We start from the raw sequence: 23218 nt of genomic DNA, 5'->3' as shown, positions 1-23218 counted from the left end.
ATAGCATTGTATTTTCCATATTTTTGTCTTGCATCTTTCTTCCTCCCCGGTGCTCTCCTAGCACAATGGTGCGAGACAAAAATGTGCACATCTTCCTTCCTCCCTGGTGCTCTCCTAGCATCATGGTGTGCACATTTTTGTCTTGCATCTTCCTTCCTCCCTGGTGCTCTCCTAGCACAATGGTGTGCACATTTGTCTTGCATCTTCCTTCCTCCCCGGTGCTCCCCTAGCACAATAATGTGCACATTTTTGTCTTGCATCTTCCTTCCTCCCCGGTGCTCTCCTAGCATCATGGTGTGCACATTTTTGTCTCACATCTTCCTTCCTCCCCGCTGCTCTCCTAGCACAATGGTGTTTTGTATTGTGTAGCTAGACAAGTCGGTCTAATCTGCCAATGAATGCGCTGTGATCCTCGTACGGTAGTCATTTCAAGTCCGCCTTCTGTATTTCAATAAGACAAACACTTTATCTGTAACTTATTACAAACAGTACTGTAGTAAATCCTGGCCCCGCTCTTATCGGAAGAGGTGGGGGGTGCGGGGCAGGGGAGAGAAAAAGGGGTACCCTGCATGGTATTACTACACAAACGTTGCAGGATCCATCACCCCTGCCCTCACCCGTAAAAGAAATAAAAGGACTAATGTGTGTGGCGGCCTCTAATAAGTTGTACTTTCAGGTCTCGCACACTTTTTTTGTGGGGGGGGGGGAGGGGTGGGCTTGATTAAGTAAGAAGTAACAATAATAAAAAAAAAAAAAATAAAGTGAAAAATGTAAAAAAAAATAAAAATAAACAACCAAAGCTAGCTTTGTGACACTTCACAGGAGAAGGTATAAAGTATCTCAATGTTTAGCTGCCCTCCAAACACTTGAATGGAGCGATTCTTTTTACAGCATCTTTATTGTATTGTTCAATGCTTGAATGCTTCCTGATTTATTTCTGTTTTTATGAAGCTTGTTATGTAATAAAGTACGTTTGCTCTTAAAATCTGAGCGTGCTCGACTTTTTTTTTTTTTTGTCACCTAGTTTGGCACAAATGGAGCGTTACGGGCAGTGAAAGGATCCACTATGGGAATGCTGTGCCATATTACCTAATTACATCTGCTTTCTAAGTGTGTGTGGGGGGGGGGGGTTATTGGCAATGCCCCATGGGAGAAAAATATGCAAATTGGATCCATTCAATAAAGAGAATCTCTCCAATGTCACCTATTGGACGCAGCTAACCCTATACAATAAATCTCCTGCCATTTAAATACCCATTGATGTTGGACAAGTCTAGCTCCATAGTGTGGCACTAGCTAGAAGGTTCTTATAATAGTAGCACTCGTCCCCTGACGAAAACTCAGTACACCCTTTCTTTGAATTCTACTGTTTACCGCATTATCTGGTCCTTAAGAAGACCTTAAATGGAATCTGTCAACAGCATAATGTAGGGGCAGAGACCCTGATTCCAGTGATGTCACTTACTAGGCTGCTTGGAACAGTTTTGATAAAATCCGTTTTCACTGCTACAGATCTAGCAGAGCTGTGTATAACCCCGCCCACACCCCTGATTGGCTGCTTGTTAACAATGTACACAAAGCTGCCAATGTGTGATGGAGGCGGGGTTACACAGATTTGCTGGACTACCTGACACAGGACACCTAGTCCTGGTGTGATAATCTCCTGCTGATAAAACACTTGATAGTATTGAAACTACAGCACACAGCCTAATAAGTGACACCTCACTGGAATCAGGCGCTAAGCCTCTAAACTATGCTGCTCTCGGATTAAATAGCAAAAACTTCTGACAGATTCCTTTTTAAAATGATGTAAATATAACTTCATGCCACATTACTCATTATTTACCCTTAAGGGTGACCTATAAAAGCAGAAGTTTTGTCACTTTGCTGCTCTGTGCACCCATATATGCTGGGCAGAAAAAAAACTCCCAGCTTATATTTCAAACAAGCAAGAGACACTTCAACCAGAAGAAAGCTCAGGCACCAGCTGCATCATGCAGAAACCGCAATGTCTGGCACCCCTCAACAAATTGTACCTGCGTGCAGAGCCACACTTTATTATTGGTAATGCATTAAGTGGTGTATCTGTTGCAAGAATCAATCTGCAAGACCGATGATGATGATGTGAGATGGCCGTGATGTGTAAGTCCAGAGCAGTCTCTATAGTGGTCGATATGGGAGTTTCTGCAATCACATAGGATGACGTACACCACACAGAAGGGCTACACGCAGTATATAGTTTGTGAATGGTGAATCTTAGACTTGTGGGACTGACGAGTTCTGTAAGGGGTGACTCTGGTTAGAGTATTTATAGTCCTAGATTGCTGGCACGAGTGTTTTTTTTTTTTTTTTTTTTTTTTAAGTACGTGGTCCATGAGCCCTTCTTCAAAGGTTTTCCCATCAGAATGCAGCAGCTATGCGGTCCAGCTCCTCTCGGTGTTGACCAGCTCCATCCCTTCAAAATAGGAATGAGGTCTGCGAGCGTGAAACTAAAAGGAAAAAAAAAAACACAGCCTGTAAGATTCCATAACAAATGGTCCAACAGTCAAATGGTCCAACAAGTCCGTCTGTGAGTTTAGATGGTCCCAGTGGCTTCCAAAAACTTTCTCATTAGATAATCTGAAAATCACTTTCATGAAAATTATGATTTTTCCTGAAAATAAAAACGGGTAAATGTATGTCCACTGCCTGTTGTCAAGTGTAATCTGTCTCTAAAAGCAGAGACACAGATGAACTAAAGGAATCTGGGACTTTATCTTTGCATGCTTTCCTGTCTGTAAAACTGCAGAGAGGTGGGTGGCCAATCCACCCAAAGCAATAGGCCAATGGCAGCAGCAATGTATGCTGGGTAACGGGAAAGAGGAAGTTCCAACACTTATAGTACTGGCAGAATGTTACAGAGCAGGACAGTTCCAGAACATATTGGACTGGTATTTTTAAAAAAAAAAAACTTTTACCTTCTTGTGAGGGATCGAGGCAGCAAGACCACAATTATTTACACGTTTTGTGTGAATGGAAGGGTAGTGTTAAAAAAAGAGAGCTGTCCTAACAGGGCAACCCCTCTTTATATTCCAAATATACATTTTTTTATTCTCAGGAAATCACACCATCCTTGATCACAACTTGTGCCTAGTATTGCAGTATTCACTTGAATAGAGCCAAGCTGCAATACCAGACACAACCAGTTGACAAGGGTGGCGCTGTGTTTTGTTTGTCTTATTTCTCACCCTATAATGTCTGTCAATTAGAGCTTCACTAATCTGCTTCTAAATATTAATGTTTTCCCAAGGAAAGGCTCTATTGACACATACCGGAGACTGCAGGGAAAGTTGGTGTAGGATGGGGAAGGGAGTCCAGTGGATCGGCTCCATAGGCCAGCTGCACACTGACACGTCACTCGCTTTCCCAGAGTCGATCATCAAGTCGTTGACGCTGCTGCAACTTGTCTCCAGCCTGGAAGACAGAAACAAAGCAGAGTTACAACCAGACGGCCCTGGGTCGTAACAAAGGGGCGCTGAAACTACAATTCACCACTGGTGTAAAATCCAGGATCTGCATAAGAAATCGTTCAATTTGACTTCCCACCAATAACTATACACATTATAGGAGATAAATGTCAGATTAGTAGCAGTCTGACCACTTGCGCCTCCATCAGGATGGCAATGATTTTATAAAGATAACGTGGTCTGCTTGCAGCCACCAATAGAGGGAGCTCACCGTATACAGTCTGATTCAGTTAAATCCATGCACGTTTGCAAGTAAGCTCCCTCGAGTGGCGGCAGCAGGTAACACTTTTAAAACTACATTAATATATATATATATATATATATAAATATATATATAAATATATATTAAAAATTTCAATTTTCTATGTATGTATAATGTAAAGAAAATTGAAAATCTGCCGTATTGTGTATACAGCTCCTATGCAGATCTATGGTTACAACCCCTGGCATAAATTATGGAATCACTGGGCTCAGAGGATGTTCATTCAGTTGTTTAATGTTGTTGAAAAAAAGCAGATCACAGACATGGCACAAAGCTAAAGTCATTTCAAATGGCAACTTTATGGCTTAAAGAAATCAAGATTAAAAATGTGGTACTCAGTAAGGGTAATTTTTTTTCAGACCAAGCAGAGGGAAAAAGTTATGGAATCACTCAATTCTGAGGAAAAAATTATGGAATCACCCTGTAAATTTTAATTTCCAAAACTATTACCTGCATCAAATTAGATCTGCTCGTTAGTCTGCATCTAAAAAGGAGTGATCACACCTTGGAGAGCTGTTGCACCAAGTGGACTGACATGAATCATGGCTTCAACACGAGAGATGTCAATTGAAACAAAGGAGAGGATTATCAAACTCTTAAAAGAAGGTAAATCATCACGCAATGTTGCAAAAGATGTTGGTTGTTCACAGTCAGCTATGTCTAAAATCTGGACTAAATACAAACAACATGGGAAGGTTGTTAAAGGCAAACATACTGGTAGACCAAGGAAGACATCAAAGCGTCAAGACCGGAAACTTAAAGCAATATGTCTCCAAAACAGGAAATGCACAACAAAACAAATGAGGAACGAATGGGAGGAAACTGGAGTCAATGTCTGTGACCGAACTGTGAGAAACCGGCTAAAGGAAATGGGATCTACATACAGAAAAGCTAAACATAAGCCATCATTAACACCTAAACAGAAAAAAACAAGGTTACAATGGGCTAAGGAAAAGCAATCGTGGACTGTGGATGACTGGATGAAAGTCATATTCAGTGAGGAATCGCGAATCTGCATTGGGCAAGGTGATGATGCTGGAACTTTTGTTTGGTGCCGTTCCAATGAGATTTATAAAGATGACGGCATGAAGAGAACATGCAAATTTCCACAGTCATTGATGATATGGGGCTGCATGTCAGGCAAGGCACTGGGGAGATGGCTGTCATTACATCTTCAATAAATGCCCAAGTTTACATTGATATTTTGGACAGTTTTCTTATCCCATTAATTGAAAGGATGTTTGGGGATGATGACATCATTTTTCAAGATGATAATGCATCCTGCCATAGAGCAAAACTGTGAAAACATTCCTTGAAAGAAGACACATAAGGTCAATGTCATGGCCTGCAAATAGTCCGGATCTCAATCCAATTGAAAATCTTTGGTGGAAGTTGAAGAAAATGGTCCATGACAAGGTTCCAACCTGCAAAGCTGATCTGGCAACAGCAATGAGAGAAAGTTGGAGCCAGATTGATGAAGAGTACTGTTTGTCACTCATTAAGTCTATGCCTCAGAGACTGCAAGCTGTTATTAAAGCCAGAGGTGGTGCAACAAAATACTAGTGATGTATTGGAGTGTTCTTTTATGTGTTTATTTTTCATGATTCCATAATTTTTTCCTCAGAATTGAGTGATTCCATAATTTTTTCCCTCTGCTTGATCTGAAAAAAATTACCGTTACTGAGTACCACATTTTAAATCTTGATTTCTTTTAGTGTTTCTTAAAGCCCTAAAGTTGCCATTTGAAATGACTTTAGCTTTGTGCCATGTCTATGATCTGCTTTTTTTTCAACAACATTAAACAACTGAATGAACATCCTCCGAGCCCGGTGATTCCATAATTTTTGCCAGGGGTTGTAGAAACTAACACATTCTTTCTGTTTCCTACTTCTTGCTAAAATACACTTGTTAGGGGTCATTTGCAACACTGGCAGGTGCTTTCTATGTTGTATTTGTCTCCTTATGGGGATCGTGGCCCCCATGGTGCATCCTGCAGACACAATGAGCTAGTAAAGTGATCTCTGTATCTGCTGCCCTCTGGTGTCTGACATTGGGATTACATGTATAGATCAATGTATTGACAGGCACAAGTCCTGCTGAGACCCTCGTATTGGGAAGGGGATGAGAGGTATCAGGGTTTAAAGTAATCCCACCTAAAGTGTCATATGTTTAATGTGGCTCTTTAAGTGAATCCTCATTGCACTCTCCCATTTCCACAGTGCACGGCGTAGGATGTCGTCTATGTAACGGCCGCAGCGTGGCAGATCAGGGGGGTGCGCTGTGACACCTTCCCAGCAGTCCGCATAATAGAGAAAGGTCCAGATCAATTGGTTCAGGTTCAGCAGGAATTTTCTATAGTAAAGCATGAAGTCGGCACTTTTCTATCCCTGGTCACAATTCATGGAGTTAATCCCCCCAGTCCGGTGTAGCGGGGGCCGCAAGGTTCGCCATTGTCCTACAATCTGTGCTGCATTTAAAGGGCCAGTAAGGTAAAGCAGCGGTTCTGCTGATACCACGCACATTTATGTGATTTTTCTGGTCATCCCATCTTTTCTTATATCTCTGCATTGTTCTCTTTCTCTGTCACTACACCTAAATATTCCGAAATAAATTGACATCTGGGCGTTACCCATTAGGGGTGTGTCCCTGCACAGTCTGTCCAATCAGTGCTGACATATAGGAACACACCCCCTCTGAAAAAGAGGAAGTTTTACTACTTTTCCAGGAGGAGTAACAGAGGAACGACACCTAATTCTAAGCTGCGATAGAATTGTTATTTCATCGGGAATAGAAGTATTTACTAAAATAAAACACGTCCGGATCGGGAACACTTCCCCTTTAAAAAGTGACTGTTCCCATTTTTTAGGCTCCAGTGCCCCATTATTAAGGTAACCCCATAACTGAAGCCTTGAAATAAGATCTCCAGATTGGAGATTTCGGGGAAGGGGGGGAGGAGGCGAGATGCAACCATATATGCATTCCCCCTACAGCGACCTCTACAGTTGAAATGTAGTATTACACGTGGCCATTAAATCTGGGTATGTGGCTAATGAGGACCCAATCGAGCCCCCATATTATGGCCATATGCTCTAATAGGACACTTGGCACAATGATGTCCTTTCCTTCTGTAAGTCACGTTGTCATCACACAAAGCCTAAATGGACCCCTCAAAGGCACACGGACCGGGGCGCCGCGTGCTGAGCACTGATTGATTTGTTTGCTTCTTTGAACAATCTTCCTGATTTCGATGATGTCTGTTTAATGGAGCAGAGGATGGAAAAACACAGCGGGGGGGGAAAGGGACCTTTACTTACAAGAATCACCACGATCTATTACGCCGAGATCTACCAGGGACGCATTGCAGAGGCCCGGCAAGTCCCACAGGTTCCCTGTATAATAAAAAGTTCTAAAACTTTCACACACAGGTTACGTTTGACTTCCTCATCATTTGTAAGATTCCCGCTTGCTCTCAGTGAATAGGAACATCTTTGATTGTATCCAAAAGTTACAAATTTACTATCAGAATGAGCTTACTGATGGATTCTCCGTTGACTCATTCTGCAGCCAGAGCCTATAAAAGCAAACACTTAAAATTTTTCATGAAAACGAATTAAAAAAAATATTTTTAGCCCCGAATACGTGCATTTAAGTAACAAAATAAACCTGCCCCCCCCCCCCCTTAAATTCTATAGGGGTTCCGGCATGAGGATGTAATGGAGACTGCTTCAATTCACTGACAGCAAGCAGAAATGTTGAAAACCGAATTATAAGTATGCAAAGACCCCGATTCATCATTCATTTTGTACCTTTTTTTTTGGGGGGGTTAGGAATTTTTATTTATTGCGGCTTTTGAATAATTTTTATGCCAGTCCTCACTATTTTTTGCGTTGGCGTGACAATATGGTTTTCCTGATCCGGACGTTTGTTTTTAAAAAAAAAAATTCAATTTGAGCATTTCCAAAAATGTCGCCAAAATTATTTTTTTTTGCCCAATTCTACCCATATGGAATAGAAAATATTTTTTTTTGTTGTTTTTGTTTGCGCAGTTGGAGACTGATGTGCGACATTTTAAAGCTTATTGAAAGGGTTTTGCAAGATTTTGCACAAAAAAAATTAATTTACGCCAAATACCGAAAAAATATTGGGCTCGATTTTGACTTAAAAATGCAAATGATGAATTGGGGCCAAAGTGTATTGGAAAGTTTCAGAACTGTTCATTATACCGTGATCAATCTCTATGCAAAGGGGTCTGGATGACCCCCCATTAACACCAGTGACGGGACGTGTTGACCCCACGCGTTTCTCGCCGTGTAGAGTGAGGACACGTGTCCTCGCGGTGTGAAGCCTCCGCGCACTGATCTGTCCCCCCCGCTACGCTCAGCATCCTCCCTTGCAGCAGCCGCCGCACTCCCTGTGCAGACAGACCAGCGTAACCATGACAACAGCTTAGCCAATCGCAGCCTTGCGTTCCAAATACCTTCACGGCTAAGGTAATGGGGGTCTCTGAGCGGCTGCCAGATCTAAGTAACCCCCGCCGTGCTGGAGCGGTGGGGAAGATGCCATCAGAAGAGCCTGATTAGACATTCACTGCACATCTTCCAGACGCTGCATGTGCCCACTTATACACAGACATGCAAATCGCCCGTCTCTGTCTGGCTCTGACACCCGGAAATTTTTTTTTAACCCTTCAGTATAAGTAGAAGAATGTGTTACAGATATTATATACAAACACATACACTACAGATGCAATTATCTAAATAAAACTGTGTAACCCTAGTAGGTTATTCTGGTCTAAAAAGGAAACCTTTTTTTTTTGTCTATGAAAAACTGTTTTAATTAAATCTAATACTCAGAATGAGTTCTTACAGATGCCCTGAATAAAAATGTGACTACCTGCAGCCACCACTAGAGGGAGCTAACAGGTGTACTGCATACATGGAGCTCCATAATGTAGAATTTATGAAGCTCCCTCTAGTGGCGACAGTCGGAATGTCATCTTTTAGCTTTAAGCTGATGATTTGGAGAGAGAAAAACAGAGAAGCGTTCATTATAAAGATAAATGATAAAACGAAGTCAGCTGGACATGAAGGGGCTACAAACAACGAGGCGGAGATTCACTAGGGGCCATTCAGATGTATATGTATATATATATATATATATATATATATATATATATATATATATATATATATACACACACACACACACAGTACAGAATATTTATTTAATTCATTCAGATCTAGGATGTGTTATTTGAGTGTTCCCTTTATTTTTTTGAGCAGTGTATTTACACACATTTTATATATATATATATACAGTACAGACCAAAAGTTTGGACACACCTTCTCATTTAAAGATTTTTCTGTATTTTCATGACTATGAAAATTGTACATTCACACTGAAGGCATCAAAACTATGAATTAACACATGTGGAATTATATACTTAACAAAAAAGTGTGAAACAACTGAAAATATGTCTTATATTCTAGGTTCTTCAAAGTAGCCACCTTTTGCTTTGATGACTGCTTTGCACACTCTTGGCATTCTCTTGATGAGCTTCAAGAGGTAGTCACCGGAAATGGTTTTCACTTCACAGGTGTGCCCTGTCAGGTTTAATAAGTGGGATTTCTTGCCTTATAAATGGGGTTGGGACCATCAGTTGTGTTGTGCAGAAGTCTGGTGGATACACAGCTGATAGTCCTACTGAATAGACTGTTAGAATTTGTATTATGGCAAGAAAAAAGCACCTAAGTAAAGAAAAACGAGTGGCCATCATTACTTTAAGAAATGAAGGTCAGTCAGTGTGAAAAATTGGGAAAACTTTGAAAGTGTCCCCAAGTGCAGTTGCAAAAACCATCAAGCGCTACAAAGAAACTGGCTCACATGAGGACCGCCCCAGGAAAGGAAGACCAAGAGTCACCTCTGCTTCTGAGGATAAGTTTATCCGAGTCACCAGCCTCAGAAATCGCAGGTTAACAGCAGCTCAGATTAGAGACCAGGTCAATGCCACACAGAGTTCTAGCAGCAGACACATCTCTACAACAACTGTTAAGAGGAGACTTTGTGCAGCAGGCCTTCATGGTAAAATAGCTGCTAGGAAACCACTGCCAAGGACAGGCGACAAGCAGAAGAGACTTGTTTGGGCTAAAGAACACAATGAATGGACATTAGACCAGTGGAAATCTGAGCTTTGGTCTGATGAGTCCAAATTTGAGATCTTTGGTTCCAACCACCGTGTCTTTATGCGACGCAGAAAAAGTGAACGGATGGACTCTACATGCCTGGTTCCCACCGTGAAGCATGGAGGAGGAGGTGTGATGGTGTGGGGGGGCTTTGCTGGTGACACTGTTGGGATTTATTCAAAATTGAAGGCTTCTGGTCTGTACTGTATATACATACATATATACACACACACACATATATAAAAACTGCATTCTCAGGTTATGTTCACACAGTTTTTTTTCCGCTCCAAAATCCACATCAAAAACTGCTCCAAATATTTATTTCAACAGAAACACATGCCCATAGTGCTGTTTTTTTCCCCAAGTTTTTTTTTCCATGTGCAAAAAACAGCAACAATTTTTCTGCCTAAACAATACACTTGTAAAAGTCACCTGTTTTTTGACACAATTCTGTAAGAACGCACTATTTTTGGCGCCATTTTTTTTATATATATATATATATATATATATATATATATATATATACATATCAGAGTGACTTTTGATGCATTTTTAATTATAAAGGCGTGTTCACACAGAGCTTTTCGGTACAGATTCTACACCAAACGATTGAAATCTGCTTGCAACAAACTTCTCCTTCATTATGAGAAAACGCGCCAATAGTGGCCGTCGTGCTATTTATCTTTGCTATGTTTTAAACTATGCTAGGAAAAAAAATCATATTAATTCTTGGGCACATCTTTCGTGAGTAAATCATGAAAAAAAAATTAGCATTTTTTCCATGTTTTTTGGAGAAGTATTTTCAGAAGAAAGACGCCTCAAACACCCCGTATTATACTGAAAATTGCATAAAATAACAATGGGAAAAAAAAGGACTCAGACCAGGATCTTCCTTTTTCTCTTAGGCCTGAGGAGGCTGTTGTCTTTCTCTTTGAACTACAAAGTCTAGTCTGACTGTCTAGTTGCTAAGGAATCACTGTCTAGCAACACATAACTTCTTACATCTGAATTTGCCGGGCGCTTAGGCCGTACCCCTGTTTTTACCCTCCAGGGGTAGATTTGGGCGCCCCCATCCCTTATCGAGATTCCCCATCATTGACATTCGCTATAGTAGTAGGCTTACTTCCATTTCCCAGGCGGCGTCCATTACCTGGGTGGGGCACAGGCCGGCTGCTGGACCTGGTTAGTTTGGGGGCAGCTCCGCGCCCCATCCTGACAGCCGCACATGCAGCTCCCCAAAGCCTGCAGGGGAAACACCTCTTCGGAGCTGCTGAATGCCGGGTTATCCAGGGAATTGAGCGACGCCGAGGTCGTCAGCCATGTTTGCGAAGGACACCAGAAATGCGTGGGAACGTCGTCAAAACGACTGAACCTCCTGTAACTAAATTATTACACGTCAGTCAATGTGAATTATCCACCAGCACACAAAACACCTCAGACCCGGAACACAAGCAAAAATGTCTCCCGATATAATGGGAATGCAACAATCCGCCATAATATTAAAACCTGATGCTGGTTATGACAAATCAGCTCTGATCCATCAGGACCTGTGATGGCGGCCGTCCTGTAGGATCATTGTCCTGTGGGATCATTGTCCTGTATGTTGTTTAGTGCGGCCTCGATGGATAGGACTGGTTTTCCAACACTTCCCAGAGATAATGTGGAAAATATCAGCAATATCTTACTGAAAATGGACTCACAATCCTATTAGGGAATCCTGCTGCCATGAAGAGGGCACTGTGCAATGTTTAGGTAGGTAAGACTTCGCTCCTCACACTATCAATGGGGGTCTCATGACACTACGACTGGCTCTCCTTACTTGGACCAGCTATGGTATGTAATAACTATTGTGTACCCAAAACACCCCACAAGACCCGCCGTATACCGAGAACACCCCACAAGACATGCCGTATACCGAGAACACCCCACGAGACCTGCCATATACCGGGAACACCCCACGAGACCTGCCATATACCGGGAACACCCCACAAGACCTTCCGTATACCGGGAACACCCCACAAGACCTTCCGTATACCGGGAATACCCCACAAGACCTGCCGTATACCGGGAACACTCCACAAGACCTGCCGTATACCGAGAACACCCCACAAGACATGCCGTATACCGAGAACACCCCACAAGACCTTCCGTATACCGAGAACACCCCACAAGACCCGCCGTATACCGAGAACACCCCACAAGACATGCCGTATACCGAGAACACCCCACGAGACCTGCCATATACCGGGAACACCCCACGAGACCTGCCATATACCGGGAACACCCCACAAGACCTTCCGTATACCGGGAACACCCCACAAGACCTTCCGTATACCGGGAATACCCCACAAGACCTGCCGTATACCGGGAACACTCCACAAGACCTGCCGTATACCGGGAACACCCCACAAGACCAGCCATATACCGGGAACACCCCACAAGACCTGCCGTATACCGGGAACACCCCACAAGACCTGCCGTATACCGGGAACACCCCACAAGACCTGCCGTATACAGGGAACACCCCACAAGACCTTCCGTATACCGGGAACACCCCACAAGACCTTCCGTATACCGGGAACACTCCACAAGACCTGCCGTATACCGGGAACACCCCACAAGACCTGCCGTATACAGGGAACACCCCACAAGACCTGCCGTATACCGGGAACACCCCACAAGACCTGCTGTATACTGGGAACACCCCACAAGACCTGCTGTATACTGGGAACACCCCAAAAGACCTGCCGTATACCAGGATCACCCCACAAGACCTGCCGTATACCAGGAACACCCCACAAGACCTGCCGTATACCAGGAACACCCCACAAGACCTGCCGTATACAGGGAACACCCCACAAGACCTGCCATATACCGGGAACACCCCACAAGACCTGCTGTATACTGGGAACACCCCACAAGACCTGCTGTATACTGGGAACACCCCAAAAGACCTGCCGTATACCAGGATCACCCCACAAGACCTGCCGTATACCAGGAACACCCCACAAGACCTGCCGTATACCAGGAACACCCCACAAGACCTGCCGTATACTGGGAACACCCCACAAGACCTGCTGTATACTGGGAACACCCCACAAGACCTGCCGTATACCGGGAGCACCCCACAAGATTTACTCTTTTGGCGATGACCCGGTCCTGTAGAGATCACAGTTTGGCCCTGGTCTCCATCGCTCACATCCTTACACTTTCCCATGCTTCTTGCTTCCATCTCGTCTGCTTCCAGAGCAGACTGATCTCCCCCCGAGCGGCGCCATTGTCCCCATACAATACTTCACCGGTCAGTGGTTTTAATGTTATGGCTGATCGCTCTCTCTCTCTCCATTTTACATTTTGTTCAGAGAGTCTCTTTTTCTCTGGACCGAGATATCCTGAAGCAAGAAACGGTCTCATGACAATTACCTGGGATTTAAGAGACCCTATTAAATGATCGCCAATATCAATGCTCATCTCTGGTTACCATGGCAACAGATCGCCGGGGCCGCTTCCACCGCCGTTCTCCCTCTTACAAGTTGCAACCTGAGCAAGCGGCGGTGACTTTCCCGGCCAGCAGGGGGCGAGCGGAGAACATGAGCTGCGAGGACGGGATCTGAGACGTGAGCGCAGGCAGCAGTGCTGGAGACTGCCTGCATGGCTGACGCCATCCACCGACCACGACTCGGCTTATTTTACATTTCTATATTTTTAAAGAGGGTGAATTGGAATTTTTATATAAATTTTTTTTTAACATTTTTTTAAATACTTTTATTTATTTTTTTTTCATTTTTCACATTATTATTACTTTATTATTTAGTCCCCAAAGGGGACTTTAACCGGTGAATGTTTGATTTCTTGTTCTATAGTCAAAATAACATCATTTATGAATTCATGAGAGCGCTAAGATGGCAGCCATGGTGGCCTTCAGCAGGTCCTGACTGTCATGTCACCCCATTACCTCACTGTAGGACATACATGTCAAACTCTGGCCCATGGGCAAAATCTGGCCAGCAAGGTGGTTTTATTTGGCCCGCGACACCAGAACCACCACCCAAATGTGGGGCCCATTATTCTGTATGGAGCACTATGTGGGGCCCATTATACTGTATGGAGCACTATGTGGGGCCCATTATACTGTATGGAGCACTATGTGGGGCCCATTATACTGTATGGAGCACTATGTGGGCCCATTATTCTGTATGAAGGACTATGTGGGGCCATTATACTTTATGGAGGACTATGTGGGGCCCATTATACTGTATGGAGGACTATGTGGGCCCATTATTCTGTATGGAGGATTATATGGGGCCCATTATTCTGTATGGAGGACTATATGGGGCCCATTATTCTGTATGGAGGACTATGTGGGGCCCATTATACTGTATGGAGCACTATGTGGGGCCCATTATACTGTATGGAGCACTATGTGGGGCCCATTATACTGTATGGAGGACTATGTGGGGCCAATATTCTGTATGAAGGACTATGTGGGGCCATTATACTGTATGGAGGACTATGTGGGGCCCATTATACTGTATGGAGGACTATGTGGGCCCATTATTCTGTATGGAGGATTATATGGGGCCCATTATTCTGTATGGAGGACTATATGGGGCCCATTATACTGTATGGAGGACTATATGGGGCCCATTATACTGTATGGAGGACTATGTGTAGCCATTATACTGTATGGAGGACTATGTGGGGCCATTATGCCGTATGGAGGACTATGTGGGGCCATTATACTGTATGGAGCACTATGTGGGGCCATTATACTGTATGGAGCACTATGTGGGACCATTATACTGTATGGAGGACTATGTGGGGCCATTATGCTGTATGGAGGACTATGGGGGGCCATTATACTGTATGGAGGACTATGTGTAGCCATTATACTGTATAGAGGACTATGTTGTGCCATTATACTGTATGGAGGACTATGTGGGGCCATTATGCCGTATGGAGGGCTATATGGGGCCCATTATTCTGTATGGAGGACTATGTGGGCCCATTATTCTGTATGGAGGATTATATGGGGCCCATTATACTGTATGGAGGACTATGTGAGCCCATTATTCTGTATGGAGGATTATATGGGGCCCATTATACTGTATGGAGGACTATGTGTAGCCATTATACTGTATGGAGGACTATGTGGGGCCATTATGCCGTATGGAGGACTATATGGGGCCCATTATTCTGTATGGAGGACTATGTGGGGCCATTATACTGTATGGAGCACTATGTGGAGCCATTATACTGTATGGAGGACTATGTGGGGCCATTATGCTGTATGGAGGACTATGTGGGGCCATTATACTGTATGGAGGACTATGTGGGGCCATTATGCTGTATGGAGGACAATGTGGGGCCCATTATACTGTATGGAGGACTAGGTGGGGCTCATTATACTGTATGGAGGACTATGTGGGGCCCATTATTCTGTATTGAGGATTATATGGGGCCCATTATTCTGTATGGAGGACTATATGGGGCCCATTATTCTGTATAGAGGACTATGTGGGGCCATTATACTGCATGGAGGAGTATGTGAAGCCCATTATTCTGTATGGAGGAATATGTGGGGCCATTATACTGTATGGAGGACTATGTGGGGCCCATTATTCTGTATGGAGGATTATATGGGGCCCTTTATTCTGTATGGAGGACTATATGGGGCCCATTATTCTGTATAGAGGACTATGTGGGGCCATTATACTGCATGGGGAAGTATGTGGAGCCCATTATTCTGTGTGGAGGAATATGTGGGGCCATTATACTGTATGGAGGACTATGTGGGGCCCATTATTCTGTATGGAGGACTATGTGGGGCCATTATTCTGTATGGAGGACTATGTGGGGCCATTATACTGCATGGAGGACTATGTGGAGCCATTATACTGCATGGAGGACTATGTGGGGCCATTATACTGCATGGAGGACTATATGGGGCTATCATTCTGTATGGAGGACTATGTGGGGCCATTATACTATATGAAGGACTATGTGGAGCTATTATACTGTATAGAGGACTATGTGGGGCACATTTTTCTATATGGAGGACTATGTGGGGCCATTATACTGCATGGAGGACTATCTGAGGCCATTATACTGCATGGAGGACTATGTGGGGCCCATTATTCTGTATGGAGGATTATGTGGGGCCCATTATTCTGTATGCAGGACTATGTGGGGCCATTATTCTGTATGGAGGACTATGTGGGGCCATTATTCTGTATGGAGGACTATGTGGGACCATTATACTGCATGGAGGACTATGTGGGGCCATTATACTGCATAGAGGACTATGTGGAGCCAATTATTCTGTATGGAGGATTATGTGGGGTCCATTATTCTGTATGGAGGACTATGTGGGACCATTATACTGTATGGAGGACTGTGTGGGGCCCATTATACTGTATGGAGGACTATGTGGGGCCCATTATACTGTATGGAGGACTATGTGGGACCATTATACTGCACGGGAGACTATGTGGGGCCATTATACTGCATGGAGGACTATGTGGGGTCCATTATTCTGTATGGAGGACTATGTGGGACCATTATACTGTATGGAGGACTATGTGGGGCCCATTATACTGTATGGAGGACTATGTGGGACCATTATACTGCATGGGGGACTATGTGGGGCCATTATACTGCATGGAGGACTATGTGGAGCCAATTATTCTGTATGGAGGATTATGTGGGGTCCATTATTCTGTATGGAGGACTATGTGGGGCCCATTATACTGTATGGAGGACTATGTGGGGCCACTATACAGCAGGTGGGACTATGAGGAGCCATTATACTGTATGGAGGACTATGTGGGGCCCATTATACTGTATGGAGGACTATGTGGGACCATTATACTGCATGGAGGACTATGTGGAGCCAATTATTCTGTATGGAGGATTATGTGGGGTCCATTATTCTGTATGGAGGACTATGTGGGGCCCATTATACTGTATGGAGGACTATGTGGGGCCCATTATACTGTATGGAGGACTATGTGGGGCCCATTATACTGTATGGAGGACTATGTGGGGCCCATTATACTGTATGGAGGACTATGTGGGGCCCATTATACTGTATAGAGGACTATGTGGGACCCATTATACTGTATGGAGGACTATGTGGGACCATTATACTGCATGGAGGACTATGTGGAGCCAATTATTCTGTATGGAGGATTATGTGGGGCCCATTATTCTGTATGGAGGACTATGTGGGGCCCATTATTCTGTATGGAGGACTATGTGGGGCCATTATTCTGTATGGAGGACTATGTGGGGCCATTATACTGCATGGAGGACTATGTGGAGCCATTATACTGCATGGAGGACTATGTGGGGCCATTATACTGCATGGAGGACTATATGGGGCTATTATTCTGTATGGAGGACTATGTAGGGCCATTATACTATATGAAGGACTATGTGGAGCCATTATACTGTATAGAGGACTATGTGGGGCACATTTTTCTATATGGAGGACTATGTGGGGCTGTTATACTGCATGGAGGACTATGTGGGGCTGTTATACTGCATGGAGGACTATCTGAGGCCATTATACTGCATGGAGGACTATGTGGGGCTATTATACTGCATGGAGGACTATGTGGAGCCCATTATTCTGTATGGAGGATTATGTGGGGCCCATTATTCTGCATGCAGGACTATGTGAGGCCATTATTCTGTATGGAGGACTATGTGGGGCCATTATTCTGTATGGAGGACTATGTGGGACCATTATACTGCATGGAGGACTATGTGGGGCCATTATACTGCATGGAGGACTATGTGGAGCCAATTATTCTGTATGGAGGATTATGTGGGGTCCATTATTCTGTATGGAGGACTATGTGGGACCATTATACTGTATGGAGGACTATGTGGGGCACATTTTTCTATATGGAGGACTATGTGGGGCTGTTATACTGCATGGAGGACTATGTGGGGCTGTTATACTGCATGGAGGACTATCTGAGGCCATTATACTACATGGAGGACTATGTGGGGCTATTATACTGCATGGAGGACTATGTGGAGCCCATTATTCTGTATGGAGGATTATGTGGGGCCCATTATTCTGCATGCAGGACTATGTGAGGCCATTATTCTGTATGGAGGACTATGTGGGGCCATTATTCTGTATGGAGGACTATGTGGGACCATTATACTGCATGGAGGACTATGTGGGGCCATTATACTGCATGGAGGACTATGTGGAGCCAATTATTCTGTATGGAGGATTATGTGGGGTCCATTATTCTGTATGGAGGACTATGTGGGACCATTATACTGTATGGAGGACTATGTGGGGCCCATTATACTGTATGGAGGACTATGTGGGGCCAATTATACTGTATGGAGGACTATGTGGGACCATTATACTGCATGGGGGACTATGTGGGGCCATTATACTGCATGGAGGACTATGTGGAGCCAATTATTCTGTATGGAGGATTATGTGGGGTCCATTATTCTGTATGGAGGACTATGTGGGGCCCATTATACTGTATGGAGGACTATGTGGGGCCACTATACTGCATGTGGGACTATGAGGAGCCATTATACTGTATGGAGGACTATGTCGGGCCCATTATACTGTATGGAGGACTATGTGGGACCATTATACTGCATGGAGGACTATGTGGAGCCCATTATTCTGTATGGAGGATTATGTGGGGTCCATTATTCTGTATGGAGGACTATGTGGGGCCCATTATTCTGTATGGAGGACTAAGTGGGGCCAATTTACTGTATGGGGGACTATGAGGGACCATTATACTGCATGGAGGACTATGTGGAGCCATTATACTGTATGGAGGACTATGTGGGGCCCATTATACTGTATGGAGGACTATGTGGGGCCCATTATACTGTATGGGTATGGAGGACTATGTGGGGCACATTATACTGTATGAAGGACTATGTGGGGCCATTATTCTATATGGCGGACTATGTGGGGCCATTATTTTGTATGGAGGACTATGTGGGGCCCATTATTTTGTATGGAGGACTATGTGGGGCCATTATACTGTATGGAGGACTATGTGGGGCCCATTATACTGTATTCTGATTGGCCCAAGACTTTGTCCAAGTTTTTCCTTTTGGCCCTGTGTGTTTGGGAGCCCTGCACTCACACACTAGCAATCAAACCAATTAAATGCCACTATCAATGAGTGACTGCAGCATTTAAATAGTGGCAATCAGAGAAAAGTCTAATCGCTGCTGCTAAAGGAAGATGCTGTCTATATAACACAGTCGAAATCTGCTGGGTAGGGTGAGCAATCAGCTCCTGATCCCACCCCATACCCTGGAACTCGACGGGTTAAGTACATGTAAATCTGTCGGGTCATTTCATTCTTACATTTCCAGTTGGAAAAATGAAGATATTTCTTTAAAGTGATTGCTGAACACTTGCCACAGAGGTCACGCTTTTAGACGGTGCATGAACAGCTGTTCGAAGAAAACAGAGCCCATCGACAGCACTTGGGCGGCTTAAAGGGATGCAAAATGTTTTGTTTTGTTTTTTTTTTTAAATCATGCTCCATTTAGTTTTAGGCGCTGGACAACCCCTTTAAGGAAAATTTATGACATTTTTTTCAGTTCGGAAAGTAAGTAGGAAATTTATGAAATGCGACTTTTTTTTTAAAAAAAAAGTCTGCCAAGTTTATTACAATTTGTACGACACACATAAAGGCAAGTGAACGGACTTTGCTCTCATGATAAATGTCTCCCAAAGTCGCTACCGGTCAGGATTTCCCAGCCAAGGGATACAGAAACGAGACAAGTGATATTATTTTACCTGCTTTGCGTCTGGGCCACTTTCTGTTGCAGAATCTGGGTCTGAAACCTCCGTACCAGGATGAAAACAGCGGCCGCGGCGCAGATGATGATGCAAAAGACGACGGCGCAGGCAATGGCGGCAAGGCGGTGATGGGTCATTCTGTAGTCGCAGGTTTGTCCCATGTACCAAAAATCTCTGCCGATCGGGCATCTGATGGAATCAGGACAGAATCCATAGTGATCATCAGGAAACCTTCCCAACTACAACGGCAAACGACTGAGCAAACAATCATCCCAGAAGCAAAGAACTATTACAGGCATGGCTTATAAGTCTCCTCACTCTGACAAGCCAGGCTTTGATTGTCACTCTCCACAAGGAGAAACGTTACCCCTTAGACACCATATCAACATGAAATCGATGCAGTACTACTCACTGGCACTCAGGGTCCTGCCCTTTTCGGTGGATGCAGATGCCATTGTTGTGGCAGAAGAGACTGTGACAAGGTGACAAACAGAGGGCGCTGAGCTTCCGCAGAGGTGCGCACCGGAAACTCCGAGGGCAAGCGAACCAGTCTGTGCATGGATCGGCATGCCTGTCTGTAGAGAGGAGATGAGATGTAGGAATGAGATAGATAAGACTCAGTTCTACTCATCACATACTGACCCCAGGGACCAGACTAAAGGACACCAGGCACCAGGATGCCAAGCATGAAATGACAAGAGTAGTAAACCACTGGACACCAGGGACTGGAAAATTATATGACTGGACACAAGTAATTGGAATAATAGACTAATGGACACCTGGGACTGGAGAAATCAACCAGTGGTCACTAGGGACGGGGAAATTATATCACTGGACACCAGAAAGTGAAGTAATACACAACTGGACACTAGGGACTGGAAACTTACACACCACTGGGCACCGGTGTCCTACAGACTGGAATATTACAACACTGTACACCAGTGACTGGAAAAATAAACTAAAGGACACCAAGGAATGGAGTAATAATCCACTGGATTTAAGAGATTGTAATAATAAACTAATGTACACCAGGGACTGGAGAAATAAACCACTGGACACTGGGGACTGGAATAATAAAGAACACCAGGAATTGGAGTAATAATCCACTGGACACAAGGGATTGGAATAACAGACTAATGGACACCAGCGACTGGAGAAATAAACTAAAGGACACCAGGGGTTGGACTAATAGACTAATGGACGCCAGGGAGTGGAGTAATATATCAAGGACACCATGGACTGGAGTAATAAACCACTGGACACCATGGACTGAAGTAATATATCAAGGACACCGGGGACTGGAGTAATAAACCACTGGACACCAGGGAGTGTAGTTTTAAACCACTGAGCACCAGGGACTGGAGTAATAAATAACTAGACAAAAGGGAATGGAATACTAAAGGTTTATTTCCATCGTGTACATTTACGGTATATCCACAGGACCTGGGATAGAGGTCCGGCCGCTATTCTCTAAATTAATTTGTATGACAATTCTGAAAAATTGCTGAGCACATATTCTTGGCTTTTACAACAGCGTAGATTTAAGGCACATACTAAATTACTGGACTCCAGGAACGTGGTAACTAAACCCCTAGACACCAGGGACTAGGACCAGCAGACCCGACCTCCGATTTAAATTTCTCCAGTTTGCACTCGCCTGACGTCAGTAAGTAGCACTGTGCACCAGGGGGCATCACATGTGATAAAAGGTGACGGGCATTTATAGAGGAAGTTACCAGCGGGAGGCACAGATCAGAGGACGGGTCACCGGGTCACCTCCCCGCAGAGTAATACCTAGTTATTCCAGGAAGAAAACATTTCCACGTTCCTCCGCCGAGTCAGATGCAACCAGAAAACAGGCTGAAGTTCCCATCATTTCTAATGCAGCCGCTACCTGAGGGGCTGCAGTCTTTCCAGGGGTCTCCTCACCTGTCAGGGTTATGTTATAGATCCTATAGGGTTTCTCCGAGGACTCGAAAAGCCTGGATGGATCAGAGAGGACGAGTTCCTGCGCCACAGACATCAGGCTCCCTGGGCGCACGCTGAACAGCACTTTGTATTCCAAGGCAGTGCCAGCCACCCTGAAACGACAAGCGGAAGCCATTGCCAGGATGCCTGAAAGGCAGATTTACTAACTGCATTAAAAATATCCTACAATAAAAGGACGAAAACCTATTCTGCATCCAGCATACCAAGCAAGGGCGCACACAATAGCCGGGCACAGGCTGGTGAGACGGCTGTGACTGGCAGGAGATGTTCTTCGGGCCACAGCGTCCACCGGAGATCGCTGGGGGTCCTGAAAGCTGCGCTGATTGATTGATTGTTGAATTACAAAGAGGGCTTGTCTTTATATTACTTTCCCTTCTTTTTTAATCTTTGTTAATTCGGAAGCTTGTATTGTGTACTAGAGGAAACGTCTTTGACCCCTGCTGCATAAATAGCCATATGTACTAAACGGTAAAGTGTCATTAGAACATGACCCATTACATAAATTAAGTTTCCAAAATTTTTGTGATTGAAAATAATAATAATAAAAAAAAAAAACAACAATGTCACTATTTATATATAAAAATCCTGAAATTTAATACTTTTCGCACTGAACAACATAATAATCTGACACTTCTCAGCAAACATTTCATTATCACCACAGGCAGGATTACAATGACAGTCAACACCTATATATAGATTACACAATAGGTGATATCACAGTTCACCTCCTCCACCTGTACAATGACTGAAAACACCTCTATATACAGTAGATAGTAGAAGCACACTGGACCAAGTAGCGCCCCTCACCCTCAGACCCTCTAAACACAGAGTAAAACAGCCCTGGTTCATACCGCAAACCCAACCTCTCCAGCGATGCTGTAGGAGTGCCGAACGCCTATGGAGGAAAACTCGCACGCTAGAAAACTTTATCCACTATAGATTTATGTTAAATACATATAACTGTGCCCTTCACCTCGCCAAACAGACCTACTTCACCACCCTGATCTCCTCACTATCCAACAACCCCAAAAAATTCTTTGACACCTTTCACTCCCTCCTCAGTCCTAAAGCCCAGACTCCCATCACGGACATTTGTGCCAAGGACTTGGCCTCCTACTTCACAGAGATAATATACACCATCCGTTAGGAAATCAGCTCTCAGCCACCAAGTGCCAGGACTCCCATCCCTCCCCACAACCCCTCTGGATCACTCTCCACATTTGACCCAGTCACAGAAGAAGAAGTCTCCAGGCTCCTCTCTACTTCTCATCCCACTACATGCACCACTGACCCCATCCCCTCTCATCTACTCCAGTCTCTTTCTTCAGTCTTCACTACTCACCTAACTAAAATCAACTTCTCCCTCTCTTCTGGTATCTTCTCCTCCTCTTTCAAACACTCCATCATTACCCTATTATAAAAAAAAAACCTTCCTTGACCCTTCCTGCACAAACAACTACAGACC

The 23218-nt window shown here is 44.2% G+C and overlaps 1 protein-coding gene across 2 annotated transcripts in view; it reads right to left on the bottom strand.

Moving 5' to 3' along the window:
- Positions 1-2041: 2041 nt before the first annotated feature.
- Positions 2042-23218, bottom strand: part of LOC141162327 (uncharacterized) — a 53174-nt gene continuing 31997 nt past the window's right edge. Inside the window, exons 5-10 of one of the 2 annotated variants that reach the window (XM_073648324.1) lie at positions 21694-21845; positions 20177-20339; positions 19762-19953; positions 11101-11331; positions 3312-3453; positions 2042-2489 (exon numbers count right to left, since the gene is read on the bottom strand). In XM_073648324.1, coding sequence (XP_073504425.1) covers positions 2415-2489; positions 3312-3453; positions 11101-11331; positions 19762-19953; positions 20177-20339; positions 21694-21845 — 955 coding nt within the window. In that variant the 3' untranslated portion in view covers positions 2042-2414. The remainder of the gene's footprint in view (positions 2490-3311; positions 3454-11100; positions 11332-19761; positions 19954-20176; positions 20340-21693; positions 21846-23218) is intronic. The other variant, XM_073648325.1, reaches the window with a different exon arrangement.

Source organism: Phyllobates terribilis, unplaced genomic scaffold (assembly GCF_046119375.1).
Source record: "Phyllobates terribilis strain yellow unplaced genomic scaffold, ASM4611937v1 Scaffold_9__5_contigs__length_417890890, whole genome shotgun sequence".
NCBI lineage: Eukaryota > Metazoa > Chordata > Amphibia > Anura > Dendrobatidae > Phyllobates > Phyllobates terribilis.
Note: the sequence above shows the minus strand (reverse complement) of the source record. Positions and strands in the feature narration are given on the sequence as shown.